The sequence below is a fragment of the Trachemys scripta genome, chromosome 5 (assembly GCF_013100865.1).
Source record: "Trachemys scripta elegans isolate TJP31775 chromosome 5, CAS_Tse_1.0, whole genome shotgun sequence".
Lineage (NCBI taxonomy): Eukaryota > Metazoa > Chordata > Testudines > Emydidae > Trachemys > Trachemys scripta.
The window spans coordinates 12,055,384-12,073,493 of record NC_048302.1 but is presented as its reverse complement, the minus strand read 5'-3'; the positions used below and the strand labels follow the sequence as shown (position 1 = coordinate 12,073,493).

Here is an 18,110-nt window from a genome sequence, read left to right as displayed (position 1 = left end):
ATGTGGTGTTGTCAATAAGCATTTATAGCTGTCACATTCAGCCAGAGAGGGAGGAATTTCCGGCAGTGCCTTGTATTGTTCTCTAGTGTTATCCAGGGTTGCTCTTGATTTGCTCTAGAGCTTGTTGCCTTCATGCTCATCAGGAAAAACAGGGGAGTCCTAAAAAACAAACGTTTCAGAGTAGCAGCCATGTTAGTCTGTATCCGCAAAAAGAACAGGAGTACTTGTGGCACCTTAGAGACTAACAAATTTATTAGAGCATAAGCTTTCGTGGACTACAGCCCACTTCTTCGGATGCATACAGAGTGGAATAAATATTGAGGAGATATATATACACACATACAGAGAGCATAAACAAACAAGCTTTAAACCAAACTGCAGTCCACCTAATGGACTATGTACTGTTAAGACATATTCAGAGAATGGCTTTTCCAGAGTTGTTATAGAGTATGAAATGAGAGGGGTGGGGGAGAGAGCTCAGTGGTTTGAGCATTGGCCTGCTAAACCCAGGGTTGTGAGTTCAGTCTTTGAGGGGGCCATTTAGGGATCTGGGGCAAAAATCTGTCTGGGGATTGGCCCTGCTTTGAGCAGGGGGTTGGACTAGATGACCTCCTGAGGTCCCCTCCAACCCTGATATTCTATGAAGAGAAGAATGTACAAACGTCAGATGAATGCTAAGGCCATTGGCTTGATATTGGATCCAGAATTATGATGTATCCCATAGCAGATCTCTGGGATTTTTCTTTGAATCCCCCTTTTCATAACTTATATCAAACTTGATTTTAGTGTCTTTTTTTAAAAACAGAAGTTGTTCAAAGGCACAAAGACATTCCTATTGAAAGTCAGGGGGAAGTGCACCTGTCTTTGAAAATCTTCCCCATAAACAATATATGTTCATCCCCACACCTCTGCTTCCACCCTCCCCCCTGCTTTCCCCAAAAAGCCAGAGGAAATTAAGCAAAGATTCAACAAGTACAATGAAATTTCAGTCAAAGTTAAAAACACCATCTCTGCCTCACTCTGTTTTGCCTTAGTGTTATACGGATTTTGAAATATGGTGGTTTGTATACCACGGTCTGATTTTGATTTTTTTAGAACTGTAGTCTGGGTCCTGATAGTCAGCAAATGATTGCAGCTACATTTTGTAGCTCTTAGACTTCCAACTGCTTGAGCTGCAGGCAAAGTGAGTAACTGTACAGTTAGATGTCCAGTTGCTATGAAAGATAAATGCAGTTAAATATGAGCAAAACTATTAGAAACTGTTTCTCAAGATCGGGACGGATGTGCTGTCAAGCCCTGGATAACAAGGAAGGGGTTAGATAATGGTAAAGGTAAAGAGACCATATGTGCCAGTTTTACTGGGGCATTTCTGTTTTTTTCACAAACTTCTTCTGGGGTATCATTTAATCATTCAAAACATTTTTTTAAAATAACTCCTTAACGTTGCTATAGCAAATAGAATTTGCACTGTGTTTACCAGGAAAACTAGAGCGGAACAAGTGCTCATTGTGATGACCAGTATTTGGTATGAAAAGAGAAGTCAAATGAGTGTAGATCCCATGATTGGTGGTGTTTTGCTCAGTACATACCGTTTTTCAAAAGTGGCCAAGCCGCACTTTGAAAAGCCTAAGTCCCATTGACTTGGCTCCTAAGTGCTGACTAACTTTTGAAAATGGGACTTAAGCTTCTAAGTCATATAGGCCTGGTCCACACTGGGTTGGTATAACTATGCTGCTCTGAGGTGTGAAAAATCAACACTCCTGAGAAATGCAGTTAAACCAATCTAATCCCCAGTGCAGATAGCGCTAGGTTGGTAGGAGAATTCTCATGTCAACCTAGCTACCACCTCTCAGGGAGGTGAAGTACCTCTGTTGATGGGAGAACCCCTCCTATCGGTGTAGGTAGCATCTTCAAACGCTACAGTGCCGCAGCTTCAGTGAAGTGTAGACAAGCCCTTAGGCACTTTTTAAAAATTTTACTCAAAGTAACTGTTAGCAACACTTGTTCAGTGTTTCATGCAAAAAAAATCAATCCGAGACCAAGGATGTGATTTCTATGTATGATAAGGCCCCTTTATGTTACCAAAGGGCTGTAAAGTGGCCTTACTGTGAATGAGAATCAGGTACTAAGTTATTGGAAAAAATTCTCCATTCTGAGAAATATTCCTAGGTTGCAGTAGTACTGGGAGTTGGCAGTAGCATTGACAGTGCTCATTTAAAAACAAAAGTGGACTTTTATTTTTTGTATAGTGTGAATAATGGCACAAGAGAAATATCGGGGGTTTTTTATTATAAAAACATGGCCATCTTAATTAAAGGTGTAGCTGCAAATGAAAAATAAGTGCATTTAGGCCCACTTTTGCTTCATAATGTATAGAAACCATGAAAGGTCTCTTTTTAGGGCAGGGGAAATTGTTCTTGCTTGTTTCTTTACATTAGAAGTTCAGATCTCGTCTATCCTGGGAAATTCTTATGGTGACTGGAGAACTGGTTAAATCTTTCTATTGCAAGAGAAGGAAAGTTGAGCTATCGACAGGGAAGGATTTTGTTTGTTTTTCTGTTTGTTTATTTAGGACGTTTTAACAAGTTTACAAATCCTTGCCATGTAAATATCAGAAATAAAGCTGCCATTACAACAGGAGCTTTTATTTAAAGAGACTTTATACAGGAAAATAGGCATCAGGTCTTTCTTTTTAACAGGATGTTACCATATTACAGAGGGAGCATCATTAGAAAACCTATAATATGTTGTTTCTAGTGATGTTAAGTTGAGTGAAATCCAAATAGACATATATTTAACAGACCAGGAGTGCCTATCAAATGTTAATTGGACACGTGTTGGTGTTTTTCAAGTTGAATGTACTTTGAGTGTAGAATAAAAGATAACCAAATATCTAAGTATCTATCTATCCTCAGTCTATTTTGTATGTAACTGGTATGTTAATTTTTTCATAACCATGGCCTCCCATATTTTTTTGAATCATTCTTGTATGGGAGAGGGGAGGAATTTTTAGTTAGACTGATTAGAACGCCTACTTTGTAAACTTCTATTTAACTCTAAGGCCCAATAAACACTCAGTTGAAAGGATATCTTTCTTTAGGTTTCAACACTCCATTTCATCATTTTAAAGTGTGAGAACTTACAAAAACTTCTTCGATCTCAAGCAATCCCCTAGTAAAACCGTAGGGAAGGACCAGGCTTGACATTTCTGATAATTGAGGTTAAAAAAAAAAAAAGGAAAAAGCGCTTTCTCCCTCTCAAAAATCAGAACCAAACCCAACAACCGTCCTTTACCTCTTCTTTATACATGAGAAAGAAGCAAACAAGAGCACAAACCACTATTTTAAAAGTCTATTGCAGATTACATTTAATGAAGCATGAGGTTTTGTTGTTGAGGGTATAGTTAGACCTGTAAAATACCTAGAGTGAAGCTGTAAGTCCTTTATTATGAGGATAAGATAACTACTCTCTTTTCCCCCTTGAACTGGCGAGAATTTCAGTTAATTTTTCCTTAGCTAACAGGTCAAAAGGAGCCCCACAGAACTTTCAATTATCTGCTTTAGCACGGGGCCATATGGCAAAACGAGTTTTCTTTTCCTTGAATGGACAATATTTTACCTGGGGGTTGTTTTTTTCCAGTGCGTTGATGCCTGACTAAATACGTTCGGGCACAGTCTTCATGTAAAGACGAGGCAAACTTTTTTGTTAAATATTCCTTTCACGAGTAATGAGTCTTGGAGGGTTACAGATTGGCTTGCAAACCAATTAAAAAGCCAGCTTCATCCAAAGGGAGGGGAAAGCTGGCAGTGGGATGCTGCTGCTTTTCCTGTGCTGTATACCCCCAAAACAGTTTGGCTTAAACTGGTTTTATGTCATATAAAAAAAAAGGGCTGGAGGACCTCAGCTGATCAGAGTAGTGAAGGTCCTGGGCATGCACCATAGAACGTATTGGTTTTGAGCTTGATAGTGCCCTTTTTACAAGGGGCTGTGGATTGTTGTAACACAGTTAGGGACTGTAGAAAGAGGCAAGTCTTCCTGAACTTTACTCCCAGCTTGAAGTTTTAAGAAGTAAGTGGGAGGAGAGGGAAGAGAGGGAACTATAGACAAAGAGAGAGAATTAAAATGTCAAGTGAAAAAGGCAACACGGAGAAAAAGCTAAATAGCTTTGGGGAGAAGGGGAAGGAGAGAAGCCGAACATCCCAGATCATCATTCAGGCTGTTAACCGCAGTATTTTCACCTCTGCAGTCTCCCCCGCTGCCGAGCGAATCCGCTTCATTTTGGGTGAAGAAGATGACAGCCCTGCACCCCCTCAGCTCTTCACCGAACTGGACGAGCTTCTGGCTGTTGATGGACAAGAGATGGAGTGGAAGGAGACGGCAAGGTGAGGCATTTTTCCTTTACTCTGAGAGGGAGCACTGCTTGGGAACCTTTCTGGGAGTGTCGTAGAGAATAACATCCCTGTTCAGAGGATGGTTCAGAAGTTGTCCTCCTCTCAAATTCGATGAGGCTCTTCCAAAAGGTAGACCTTAGTGATTCATTCCAGCCTTTATTTAAATCTTCTCTAAAAACAGAAGAACTAGAGTACTGGATTTGTTCGAATTTATACTTTCTCCAGAGCCAAAAGTGTACCTTGTGCTTTGCAAACAGGTAACTCATGCTGGCCAAAATTGGGTGCCTGAAGTTAAGCTTTTAAGGCCTCATTAAAGCTACTTTTGTTTTGGTGCCTAAACATGAATCTAGGAGCCCAATTTCAGATACAAGTTTGAAAACTTCAGTCTTGGTCTTTGTCCTGAATAGCTAATAATTACATTAATTTTAAATACTTTTCTTTTCTTTTTTTGTAGCCAGTTATTCTCTCGGGGTATTTGCTAGAATAGATGGACCATTTTGATTTTTCTGATTTTTTTTTTTTTTTTTTTCCTCTGTGTTGTACTCTGGAATTAATTCAGAACTGCATGTCTAATAGTCCATGCAAATTGATTTTTAGACCATTTTGTGAACAATGCATACAGATAAATCAGATTGGAATGTTTAATCATGATATCTGCAACTAATTTAGTTGGCAGTATTAGCTGTTCATAATTGCTTCTGTTTAGCATCTCAGGCTTGCTAGGCTGAAATTTTTCTGTACAGTGACAATAACTGGTCTTGAAATTTCATCTCTTTGTGCTCTGTGGGAAACTGCATGAAGTATTAGACTTGGGTATTCCACTAGAGAGAGGAATTCAGAGTAAATATTTTCCAGGGCTTTTTCCTCCCCCCCCCCCCCCCCCAACCTTTTGAATATTAGCTTTTCATTTTCCTTTATTGTCGCTCTGCTAAGCTCTCTCTCCACCTTCCAATCTGAAAGGTCTCTGACCATGTTCGTGTTAGTCCCTCTTATTTGGTTACCTTAATCGTCTTTTACCTGTGATTTTTAATGAGCCACTCTACTTGTCCCCTTATCTTCCTCATTTCTACTTTTCAGTCTCCTGTAGAGCCTATTTAAAGACTCTTCACCTTTACTCTTTAAATTCTTGCTTATTGGTCTTTCTTTTCTCCCTGTATTACTCTTTTCCTTATCATTAGTTCAGTATTTGCATTTTGTTGTGTGCATCACCTCTCTGCTTTCTAAAGCAGATTATTCCTTCCACTGACTATACCACATTTCCCTTTTAGAAGATCTAATGAGAAAAATTAACCATTTATCCATTTTCATGTCTTGTGTCCAAACTTATAATTCCTTACGTGGAACAGAATGTGCCTTCTTCCTTCAGTGTGAAAATAGGCCAGGAGGTTTCTCTTAACTCCACAAATATTGCACATCTTTTAGGCCGCTCTTTTATTTTAATTGTGATTCTAAAGAGGTAGGCAGTGTACACCTGATGAGGAGCTGTTGGGGTGAATTTGATTTGGCATAGTGGGTAAAAGACAGTATTTAATTGTAAGGACCCTCTTTCAGAGCCAAAGGAAAAGGAGTCTCAGGTAGGTTTTTCATGAGGGATCACCAAAGTATCTTGAAGGATACTTGCCCACAGCTGTCATGTAATTTCAAAGAAGCCTTCAGGTAGATATAACTTTGGAGGATGGGTTCTTCAGTTTGCTTTATCAAGTCACAGTAAAATGAAAAGGAATAGTTTTCCTTTAAATGCTGTATGCTTTATGCAGTGTTCTGCTGCTTTGCTGGAACTGCTAGATAGGACTGTGTATATGAGCATCCTAGTGTAGCCAGGGTTCATGTGGGACCATGTGAATTCATCAGAGCCGTTCAGTAACAGCAGAAGTCATGGCTGTTGAAAGGTAACAGCTGAAGGTTTGGATCATTAGCAGTTTTTGTTCATTGGGTTGATACTAATTGTAATTAACTCAGTTGGTGTCGATGTTGAAGCTGTTGTGCTTCCAGGCGAAATTCTTTGCAGTTCAGCAGTAGTTAAAGGACACATTGTAAATTGGCAGCAAAATGAAAAGGTCTGAAACCTTAGCAGTGACCTGTGGTTACTACTTGAATTTTTGGATCCACTGGAGTATGCTCAGGAGCTAGTCCAGTGTACCAGTAATGAGGCTATCATACCAAAACTCTGGTCCTGTGATCGCACCAAAAAGACCTGAAATGGTTTTGTGGTCTTTGGAATTCTTTTTGCAGTGTTCCTTGCTCTTCTGGTGAGCAATGTCAAGCAGCGTGTTACCTCCCTTCAGTGTGTTCCTAGCTAGGGTTGCCAGGCGTCTGGTTTTTGACTGGAATGCCTGGTCGAAGAGGGACCTTGGCGGCTCCGGACAGCACCACCGACTGGGCTGTTAAAAGTCCGGTCGGTAGTGCAGCGGGGGCCCAGGGCTAAGGCAGGTTCCCTGCCAGCCCTAGCTCTGCACGGCTCCTGGAAGTGGCCGCCAGGTCCCTGCGGCTCCTACGTGCTGGGGCAGCCAGGGAAGTGCCGCATGCTGCCCTTGACCCGAGTACTTGCTCTGCAGCTCCCATTGGCTGGTAACTGTGACCAATGGGAGCTGCAGGGGGTGGTTCCTGCAGGCTCAAAGGCAGTGCTCACCGGGCAGAGCCACCTGGCTGCCCATGTGCCTAGAGGCCACAGGGACCTGGCAGCCACTTCCTCAAAGCCGTGGTAAGAGCTGCCAGAACACCCCCCTGCCCTGCGCACCCCAACCTCCTGGCCCAGCCCTGCGTTCCCTGCTTCACCCCAAACTCCTCATCCCCGACCCCAGATGGAGCCTCCTCCTGAACCCAACATCCCCAGCCTCACCCACAGCTGGAGCTCACCCCTCCCTGCCCCACCCAACCTCCTGCCCCAGCCCCTTGAAAGTGAACGAGGGTGGGGAAGAGTGAGCGATGGATGGAGGGGGGGGATGGAGCAAGCGGGGGGCAGGGCCTTAGAAAAGGGGTGGGGCAAGGGTGTTAGGTTTTGTATGATTAGAAAGTTGGCAACCCTATTCCTAGCCTTGTGATAGACTGTCCAAGAATTGTATATAACAAGGATCATTGGGGGAAAAAAATAGGCTTCTTCAACCACTTTTTGCGGAGATGCAAAATAATTTCATCCCTTGCTTGGCCTATTGACCAGAGCAGTTGTTAGCAATGTTAAAACATGGTGAGCTTTGAACTGGCCCATAGCAAGTTCTCAAACCAGTATTAGTGTGTAAGGAGATGGTTTTGGAAGCATTTAAATGCATCTGCATCAGATTTTTCTAATGTACCAGCAGCTGGCTCTTTGAACCGGGACCGGCAGTGTAATTCTGAAATCCGAAGCGTGCCGTGTCTCTGGGCACTTCGGGGAGACTTCGGATGCTGCAGTTACTAACAATCTGGGACATTGTTGAGGCCCAGGAAGCATAAACTGAGGTTTTAAAGAGTGGTTTTTTTTTTTTTTTTTGCTCTGAATTAGTCAAAGTGATCAAAACTGGGTATTGGATGGGAGTTCAGTGCAGCCAACGCAGTGAAGCCAGGTGTATCAGTGAGGTCAGGAGTAAAACTGGACTGAGGTGATGAAAAATATTTCAAATAATCAAGCTAGCAACCTCTTGCCCTGAGTCTATTTGTTGTTATGCTGCTTTTATAGACGTTCTCTCTTCAAATACCCAGGAAACGCCACAATTCCGAATTCACACCACAGTAAATATTAATGGGTACACGTACGGTAGACCCTCACTATAACACCCTTCATAATAGCGAACCTTAGACTCTAGCAGATGTAGTCCTTGGATCCCACCTCTAGCCCCGCCTACTGTGTGGGGGGCTGAGATCCCCTCCAGTCCCAAGGCTGAGGGGTGGGGAGGTGACAGGTCCTCTGGCCCTGGGCCATTGCTGGGCAGAGTGCTCTCCTGGCCCTGGAGGATCTGTTCCCCCCCCTCCTCCCCCCGCTATAACAAACCCCTGGTTATACTGAACAGGGTTTGGATTATTATATTATTGGGGTTCATTATAGCGAGGGTGTACTGTAGCACTTGCGCACATCTCCTCCCCTTTGATCCGCTTGAAAGTTCTTCACTTGTCCGAGAACGTTCTCTTTTCTCAACCAACTGCAAATGCAACTTCCTGCATTTGACCTCCAAAGTTATGTATCAAAAATGATTCTGACACCTAAAATAAATTCTAGCTTGGGCCTTGGAAGATCAGGACCTTGGTTATTCTTAATAAGAGGGTTTTGTATCCCAAGCTGTGAGAGCTTCTTTTAGTCTCATCTTTTGAGACTTGGTATCAAGGTACATAAATAACAGCTGTACTGAACATATCTGTGCTATATGGGTATCTGCTCAGTGCTAACAGAACTCCGAGCATTCTGCTCCAGCATGCAAGGATTCACTTTATAACCCCTAATAAGCTTTTCAGGGGTATTCCAAGAAGAGCGGGTCCTGTCTAGGACATTACTTATGGGAATGCAACTGAATGATTATAATATTATTAGCAATTCTGAGATGGCTGAATTATTTAAATTAAGTTACAAGAGTTACACTAGGCCTGAATCTCATTCAATTGCAGTTTTACTCTGATGGGGCTTTAACTTGGTGATTTTTAGCTCTCCTCGTAGTAACTACAGGTAATGAGCACTGACTAAGCACTGAATTGAGCCAGGCAACTTACTGTCCCTCTGGACTATTGAACACTAACCTCCAATTTAGGGGCTACAGTTATTTGTAAAATTAAAATTTTTTAAGAGTCACCCCAGCCCCTGAATCAGAGCTAAATTTGACTAAAATTTGGATTAGCTGAGGTTTTAATTTTTCTGCTAATCTCTGTTCATCCTTCCATATCATCAGCAAACAAAGCCAGGTGAACAGGTGGAAATTAAGAGCTCTATGGTATAAAGGAATGTGGAAAAAATATAACTAACAAGAAATTCTTTAAATGTATCAGAAGCCTGAGAGATTTGGTTGGTCTGCTGGACTACCAGGCAGTAAAGGAAATAATAACGATATGTAGAGAAGTTAAATGATTTCTTTGCATGAGTCTTCACCACTCAGGTATCACACACAACATCCTATCTTGAACCTACTCTGTTTTCAGGTATCAAAGAAAAGGCATAGTCAGAGATTGAAGTGTCAAAAGAAGAGGAATTGGAACAGATTGCTAAACTAAATAAATTTCCAGATTAGGTGGTAGACATTCAAGAATTCAAAGGGAATTTAAGAATGAAGTGACTGGGAACCAGGTTTTTATAGGTATTTAGATGCCTACAGATGCAGATAGGCTTTTAGTGGGATTTTCAAAAGCACCTAGGCTCAAGCTCCCATTGATTTCTATGTGACTTGGCTTGAACTGCAGGAAGTCTCCACCTAGGAGAATGTTTGGTTTGTGAAACAGAATTTGCAGGAAAATCTATTCAGTAGAGCTTTAGGAGTGCACTAAATATAGCAGTTAACAGTTCAAACACTTATAAAAATAAGTTAAAGCTTACTTTATCAAAGCTAAATATTGCAGATTATATGGAGAAAAACAAATAAAAACCAAATCCAAATCAAACATGGGAAAGTGCTTTATTGTAAATTACACACCTTCAACAAAAATGTCAGTTTTAATTTGCAGACTTTATGTTCATGCAGGGTAAAATTCAGTAAACCGGGAAATCCCAGCTTCTGTAAACTGAACAGTCCTCCTTGAGTACTTTCAGACCAAAGTCACAACATTTTGTTTGGGTAAAAAGTAGTTTTTTAAAAGTTTCAAAATCTGTTAAAATAATATCCAGGAATGGCTTAAATTAAGCATGTTTCTACTCTGAAAATCAATTTATGTAAAAAGATGTCCTCCTTACTCATGGTTCCCTGTGTGTATCAGTCACATCTGCTTTCTGTAGAAAAAGAAATTTAGTTTTTATGGGTTTCCCTTTCTTTTGCTAGCACTGTAGTAGTTAACATGACTAAGGAAGAAAGCTGAATTTGTTTCCTTCTTATGCCTCCTTGGAATTGTTTACTAAGTTCCAATCAGTCACACCTGTGCAAACCAATTGACCGCATCAGCGGTTAGGCAGGGGTTGTTGAGGGCAGAATTTGACTTGCAAAACTTTTGTTACCTGTGTTGTATGAGAAGGAAAGAACTTGTGTTGTATGAGAAGGAAAGAACCCACCTGGCTGTTGGCTGCATTAAGTATTGGCCTGCAGGTCACACTCCTGTATGATCTGCTATACTTAGGCACAATAGCGAGAATTGAAGATATTTTAGTTTCTTTGCTTTTGAAGGTTTAGACCTGATACTTTAATGTTTTAACCTGATGGCATGGTTTTAGCTGTGTAAATAATGTTTTACATGCAATGGTATTTAACCTTTGCTCTAATCTTCTACTAGAGAGATGAGCTTGCAGGTTTTTTTTTTTTTTCCAGGAAAATGTCATTGAATCATTAAACAACTAGATACAGAATGTAGAAAACTAATAACTTTTTTTTTCAATTAAGAAAGGCTTCATGAAAGCTGATTTTTCCCCCCCCACTCCCCATTTTGATTTTGGATGTTTCAGGCAAGCTATTGAGTTTTTTGACAAAGAACTGTCTTCTTTATTTATAAGTTTAAAATTGACTGTACATGGTTGTCTTTCACATACTATATAGTGAGCAATAATGTGCCAGAGAGCATGTAAAGTGGAGGTTCTGTGTTTCTTGACCCAATGGACAGACTCCAAACGGGGAATTAAGAGACCTGGGTATTAATCCCAATTCTGCCAACAGAGCTGCTGTGTAACCTTGGACACATCACTTCACCTCTTTGTGCCTCAGTTTCCTCATTTGTAAAGTATTTTGATGTCTATGGATAAAACGCACTATATGAGAGCTGGGCGGTATTTATTTATTTATTATTTATTTGTTTTATTGGCTATTCCCCTCTTGTGTTCAAAGTGTGACCAAGTGTAAGAAAAATAAAAATCCGTGAACTAAGATCCATTTTGTAATTTCTCTCTGATATATTTCAGTCGTTCTACTTTTCTGCTTGTCACAGTTTACCTTTTAAAAATCGTGGCCAAAATTTTCAAACTTAGGTGTTTTAGGTGCACCTAAATGAAAGTGATCTTATTTCCAGAGGTTTTGATAATCCATTGTCCTTTGGGGACTTTGGAGACTCAGCACCTCTGAAAATCAAGTCACTTTAATCTAGGTGGCCCACTATGGATTAGGTGGCTAACTTGCAAACCTTTGACCTGTTCAAATAGTGGGTGGCATTGGTATAGTTGTCGTGTTTCATTTCCTTTGTCTTAATTTAGAGTGACGTGTCCATGACCTCATGTACATTTAAACCTGGCAACACCCTGTGACAATCTGGCTGGTTTTGCCTCTTTCAGAAATGCCAGAGGCAGCATTTTTAACTTCTTCTTGCTGCTCTGCCCTTCCCTAGGTGGATAAAGTTTGAAGAGAAAGTGGAACAGGGCGGAGAGAGATGGAGCAAGCCTCATGTCGCGACGTTGTCCCTGCACAGCTTGTTCGAACTGAGGACGTGTATAGAGAAAGGATCCATCCTGCTGGATTTAGAGGCCACTTCTCTCCCTCAGGTAGTGGGTAAGTAAACTTCCATGGAGGCTCTTTCAATAATCCTCCCCCCCCCATCACCCCCAATGCTCTCTTCCTCAGAGCCTGAATAATGGCTGTCAGTGAAAGTGAAGGAATGAGCATGTTGGTTTCCATCCAACCCATGTGCCAGGCTTTCTGGAATGACAGCAGTAGCTTGGGCTGGGTGGCTTGGAAGATACAAAGTCCTTCACCTGTAGCATACAGCCCTGCTCGGTTGTGATTGAAAGCTATTGCCATTCAATGGCTCTTCAGTAGCCTATGCAAAACGATTGGTGCTTTCAGTCCAGCTCTGAGTGAATAGACGTCCATGTCATAGGAACCACCGTTACATTTGCCATGAACGAGCACGTCTGTTGGCCATCTCACCTGAGAAGTGGAGCAGTGGATGAGAATGGAGAGTGACTTATTCTCTTGCTCCCAGTCAGGGTTCAGGCACCTTAGAGCAATGTGGGGTAGCTTGCATCACTGTTACCTGTGTTGTCACTGTTCTGTGCATGAAGGGGGATGCACACTCCACTGCTGTCAGACTTTACATGTTGGGCTTTGCAAAAGCGCTCAGTGTTGGTCTATCTCTGCTCCCAATGAACTCACTAGTAATAGTACCATTGACGACAGAATTAGGCTAATGCTGAGCGCTACATTCTACAGTTCCTCTTTGAGGGACTCACTCTACTTGCCTCTAAAACTACTATAGCGACTTCAGGGTAGAGTTGTTCCAGGGCTAAGCATGAGTTTGTCCTCAGAATATCATGGGATTGATTTTAAAAATGAGATTTTAAAAAATAAGAAATCTTAGGTTATTTTTATTTTCTTTCACCTTTTTGAACCTGTAGGGTTCACATTTCCAAGACTTTCTCTGTAACCATGAGTAGGTTTTTTAATCTCTCACTTAATGACATGGCTCCAGGAGTTGAGGCTTGAAGAAAAACACCAAATATCATTAGTGGGCAACACTGCAATTTAATCTTCGAGAATATTTACCATCTACTTGTTTAAGGGAAAAACTATAGACCCATTTAATGAGAGAAACTGAATTCCTTTTATAATTACCCTGTGAATTGGTATTTCTCTTTCTGTTTGTTATTAATTCGTGGTGCAACAGAATAACAGAGAAATAGTTTCCACATCCAAGGTGATATTCAAGCACGTCACTAATACCAGCTACAGGAGCGCAGCAGTTACAGTCTGTGTTAGTTAAACCCTCATCAGGGGCTTTTTGCTTTGTGGCATTAACGAATTCATAGATTGGATCTCACTTTGTAACAGCAGAACTGAGCATAGTCTTAGTGGTTCAGTTTTACCTATTTGCTGATAGTACTTGCTTTGGTACTTGTTTGAGGACTTCTGAGCTCTCCTCTGCTCTGTGGATTCTCTAAGATTCCTTTTTCTCATTGTTGGGGGGGGGGGGGGGGGGAGAATACCCTTGAGTGATATGTTTGTGACTCAAACCAGTGACCTATATCTGTCTAAAAAGCACGTTCCCCAACTCCTTCCTATAAAACAAAAAATAAATGGCAGCATGATTTTATCTAAAAAGATGTAACTGGCAACATCAGTAAATTTCCCCAGCCGCCTCTTCTGCCTGAGCTCCAAGCCAGGGCTAAATTCTTCGCCAGGTTGCTTTAATATCAATTTTTAACTTCCCTGTACTCTGGATTTACTCTTAGTTAAAAGCATGTGCTTATTATCTCTTCTTGACTGAGGGAAATGCCTTAGCCCGATCCCTTATCACCCGGAAATCCACTTTTGTTTCCACACCTTTGTTCTTACAGGAATCCCAGTTAAAAGCACAAACTGTTTCTCTAAGTCATCTTCAAACCCAAACTGCTTCCTGTAACTTGAAACAACTTTAAAGATTTCTCCTCAAAACTTTGAGCGTGCACCCTTCCACCCCCAAGAAACTGGGCTTGTCTACAAGGGGAAGTTGGTCCAAAATAGCTAGGGTATGAATTTAAAGAGCAATAGGTGTTCCGCACTAACTCCTCTGTGGACACTCTTATTCGGCACTAGGGGTGCCCTTTTGCGGTTTAAGGTTAATCCACTTCTGCATTAGCTATTCCAGGCTTTTCCTCTGTGTAGATAAGGCTCATCTGAAAAATGGCAGGAATAATGGGTATATGTAAGTTTGTTTGATTCTTGCTGAAAATGGAGCCAAAGCAAGTACTATATCGACTTGATGTGGGACATTAGACATAAATGAGGAATGCCCTTTAAACTAAGGAGCACCCCCCATTCTAAGATCACCTTGCAACTGGACTGTGATTACCAGACTATAGGCCACCAAATAATCATCAGTTGGTATCCGCTTTTACTTGCTACTGTCCTGATTGGCTTCAGGCTCTGTATGGCAATGCTACTTCCCTAAGCCATATAGACCCTCTCCGCAATTTAATTTTAATTAATTCATGCAAGAAGGTATCAACTGTATTTTGATTGACACTAGGTGCTGGGTGGGAGGCATTTCAAATGTCAAGTGTTAGCTTAGACTCTAATCATGCAAAGACCCATTGACTTCAGTGCATTTGCCCTGTTACCATTAGAACAGCTCAATGCTTATTTTCTCTATTGACTTCAGTGGGATTACTCACTGCATAAAGTCAAGCATGTGTACATTTCTGCAGGATCATGATCATCGATTGTAAGCTTCTTAGGGCAGGAACGGTTTTATTCTGTGTTGTGGATAGCACTGAGCAAGCTATCTGTGCTCCCCACATAAGAATTGATATTTATAAATAACTTGTGTGCACATACAGAACAATGTACAAGAGCCATTGATGATGTACAATTATTTGTCCAGCCACAGCTGGCAAATAATAAACCATTAAAAAACAAAATAAATTGCACTTGTTTATACACAGAACTGTCATCTTTGATGTTAGAAAAAAAATTGATAGAGTCTATGGCAATCTGATTCTGAAACAAGAATAGTTACCAAGAGTGCACCTGACCAAAGCTCTGTGCTCCCCTCGGGTACTGTGTTACCTTATGGGTTCAATAGTTGTGGACCAGGCTAAGGCTACACTAGCAACCATCAGTGGTTTGAGCATTGGCCTGCTAAACCCAGGGTTGTGAGTTCAGTCTTTGTGGGGGCCATTTGGGGATCTGGGGCCAAAAAAAAAGACAACAAAAAATTGTCAGGGACAGTACTTGGTCCTGCTAGTGAAGGCAGGGGACTGGACTCGATGACCTTTCAAAGTCCCTTCCAGTTCTATGACATAGGTACATCTACCTCATCATCCATGATCCTCCAAGACGGCTTTGTTCATGAAGGACATGGAAACTAGAAAGGAGTGCAGGTTGGAAGTAAGAGGAAGAAGTGTCATGAATGTTTTCTTGTGCTTTATTTTTATTTTCTTTCAAAGGTTAAAAAAAAAAGTGCCCAGCTTTATAATTGATTGAAAAATTGGGGGATGGAGGGGAGAAGGGGAAAAAACCATTTTATTAGCCTTCTCTCACCCCCTTTTTTGTTTTGATGCCAATATTTGAAAAATTTCAACCAGCTCTGTTAGAAATGCTGCAGTGGCATTTTGAGAGCTAGAGGCAGAGCTTTTGTGATGCTGGGTCTTAGGTTGTGGGGCACCTTACTGGAAGAGGTTAAAATGAGATAGCCCATCCTTTTTCAGAGGAGACCCCAGTGCAAAACCAACCTTAGCAACCCTACTAGCAATAACAGGAAAGCAGGAGGTAGGAGGAGGATGAGAAAAGAAGGGAAAGAAGAGAAAGAAGAGAAGGAAGGAAAATAAAGTTGTAGCACCAGAGCATAGGTAGGGATGAGGGGACTCCTCCACATTGATTGTTATGCTTATCGTTGTATTGTATTTCACATTTAGATACTCAGGTGATTGGAATGCTAAAAATAGCTAAGGGCTTGTCAACATGGTGCCGCAATCTCGACTACAGGGTTGTGAAATGTAGTGTGCTTTTAACACGTCCTCTGCCCCATATAGGCCCCGCTGCTGTGCACTAAAAAGTTTCTAGTTCACGTCAGTGTAGTTCCGTTTCAAACAGGGCTATGTTCATGTGCACTAGGACCTAAGACAGCAAGTTAGCTATGCATTAGCAGCGTTCTCTGTGTACGCGTGAAGAGAATACTACAGGCTGTGTGTAGCATCAGAAACATAAAACTTTCAAGTTCACATCTATTAGGAAAAGACTACTTTACAATCACTGCTTCATAGAGAATGTTTCTCATATTTTTGACACAGCTGGCGAGACCCAAAATTGATATAATGGGCCAGTTTTCAGAATAGGGTGGTAAAAGGGGGTAGGATTTGGCCCATGGTCTGAGTGCTCTGTGCCTACAAAGGAGGGTACTGAAGGGAAGTGAGGGGATTTGCTCCACAGAGCTGCTGATGTCTTTTGAACACTATGGCAAGATGCTTTTTGTATGAAAAGAACTATAGTATTGCATGACCTCTGCTGACTGCTGTAAATACTATATTCTCACTGATGTATGAGAATTTTCATTAAACGAGAAACAGAAAACAAGCTAGTTAGAGTAATCTCTGGTGGAAGCACAGTTAAAATAAACAATAACTTGGTTTTAGAATCAGTAAAAATAGCATAATTGATTAATTTCTGAAAGTTCTCCACATAAAAACAGTGAACTATTGTCTCGTAGGCTAGGGTCCAGATGCGTCCTGGTATAAAGTCACCATCAGGTGAGGCATGTTCCTTTATAGTGTAAGAGCCAGATTTACAAAAGCTGTCTGTATCTCATACGGCACCAAGCACAGTCTTTGATTCATAAATAATAACTGTGAAATTTGTATGCAAAAACTGGAGATAAAATACCCAAAAGCCAGCCACTAAAATTGGAGACCCAAAACTTTAATCACCCAAAATTAGAGGGCTGGTTGAGGCCGTTTTGAAAATGTGGCCTTAAATATTCTTTTCTTCCCCTTAAATCTGTGCTCTTATCACTGATGAATTAAATAAAAAATTAATAGCTATGGCTGACAACCATATTTCTTGCTCTGCTACTGTAGAAGCCAGATAAGCAGTAGAGGGACAACTAGTTAACTGCAAACTCCTTTCCTGGAGTTATTCAGTCACTGATGACTTCATTAATAATGATGATGACAAACAAGATAGTAAAACTCAGATTTGTTGCTTTGTACTGTATCAGGAGCATGGAAGGTGGGGAAGAGGAGTTAGTTTGCCAAGTGGAAAAAAAGATAAAATTGACGGGGAAAGAAAAGTTGAGCTTCTCCACAGGTGTTTAAATAAATAGAATACAAACAGTAAAAATTAAATGGAAAAATGCACAAAGCCTCTTTTTTGCAAAATGTCTTTTGTCTGCACACATCTACACACAAGTAAACACTCACACGTGTTCAGGTGAATTGGAGTAGAAATTTTAGGCTTTTTTCTTAGTGATTTGAAAAAGAATTAATTCTAGGTTGGCATATGAAAACTGATGCCCTGAACTAATTGAGTTAGTAAATTTTTGCCCATTGTGTTTCTAACTTCCCACAAGTTTTTTTTTTTTTTTTTTCCAATTAGCACAAGTGAAAGTAAGAGCTGAGACCTTCCCTCCAGGAACAAAAACATTGACTGAATTAATAAAATCGGTAACTTGGATGGGAAATTAAGATTCTCAGTAAATGTGTCTATCTCTTTTGTTTTTATAAGGATTTCCCTGATATAGGGACAGAATGAGAGGGTTGATGAGAAGGGGGAAGGTTTGGAATGGGGCTGGAAGCAGTTATATGGAGACTCAGTTAAGGCAGAAACATGCAGGTGTTAAAACGATACATTTTTTGCCTGAACTGACCATACTGATGGTCAGCAGAGGTGATAATTCCAATGCTGCTCCCTTCTGCAGATAACTTGAGTGAGGCAGTGGTTGGGGGTTGCAGGAAGAGTCTTAGTAAAGAGCAAGAAAAAGAACTGCTCTTGGACTTGAGACCCCATAAATCCTGGAATATTTGCCTTTGGATGACTTTCCCAAGTTCATATTTATAAGAGAATCTCTTTAGGGATCATAGAATTGAGAGTGAGTTCTACCTCATGTAGTTGATGTTAATTTACTGTGGATGTAGGGGTAAACTGTAGTTTAATTGTTCAGTCATTCCCAGGAATTTTACTCCATAGTTCTTGTTAAATTGCATTTAGCTGGAAACCTCTGGAGTGA

The 18,110-nt window shown here is 40.9% G+C and overlaps 1 protein-coding gene across 6 annotated transcripts in view; it reads left to right on the top strand.

Moving 5' to 3' along the window:
* The window catches only part of SLC4A4 (solute carrier family 4 member 4), a 250,479-nt gene that overhangs the window by 104,197 nt on the left and 128,172 nt on the right, over positions 1 to 18,110 (top strand). For all 6 annotated transcript variants that reach the window (XM_034771668.1, XM_034771667.1, XM_034771665.1 and 3 more), the window contains exons 4-5: positions 4,247 to 4,382; positions 11,802 to 11,962. In XM_034771668.1, coding sequence (XP_034627559.1) covers positions 4,247 to 4,382; positions 11,802 to 11,962 — 297 coding nt within the window. The remainder of the gene's footprint in view (positions 1 to 4,246; positions 4,383 to 11,801; positions 11,963 to 18,110) is intronic.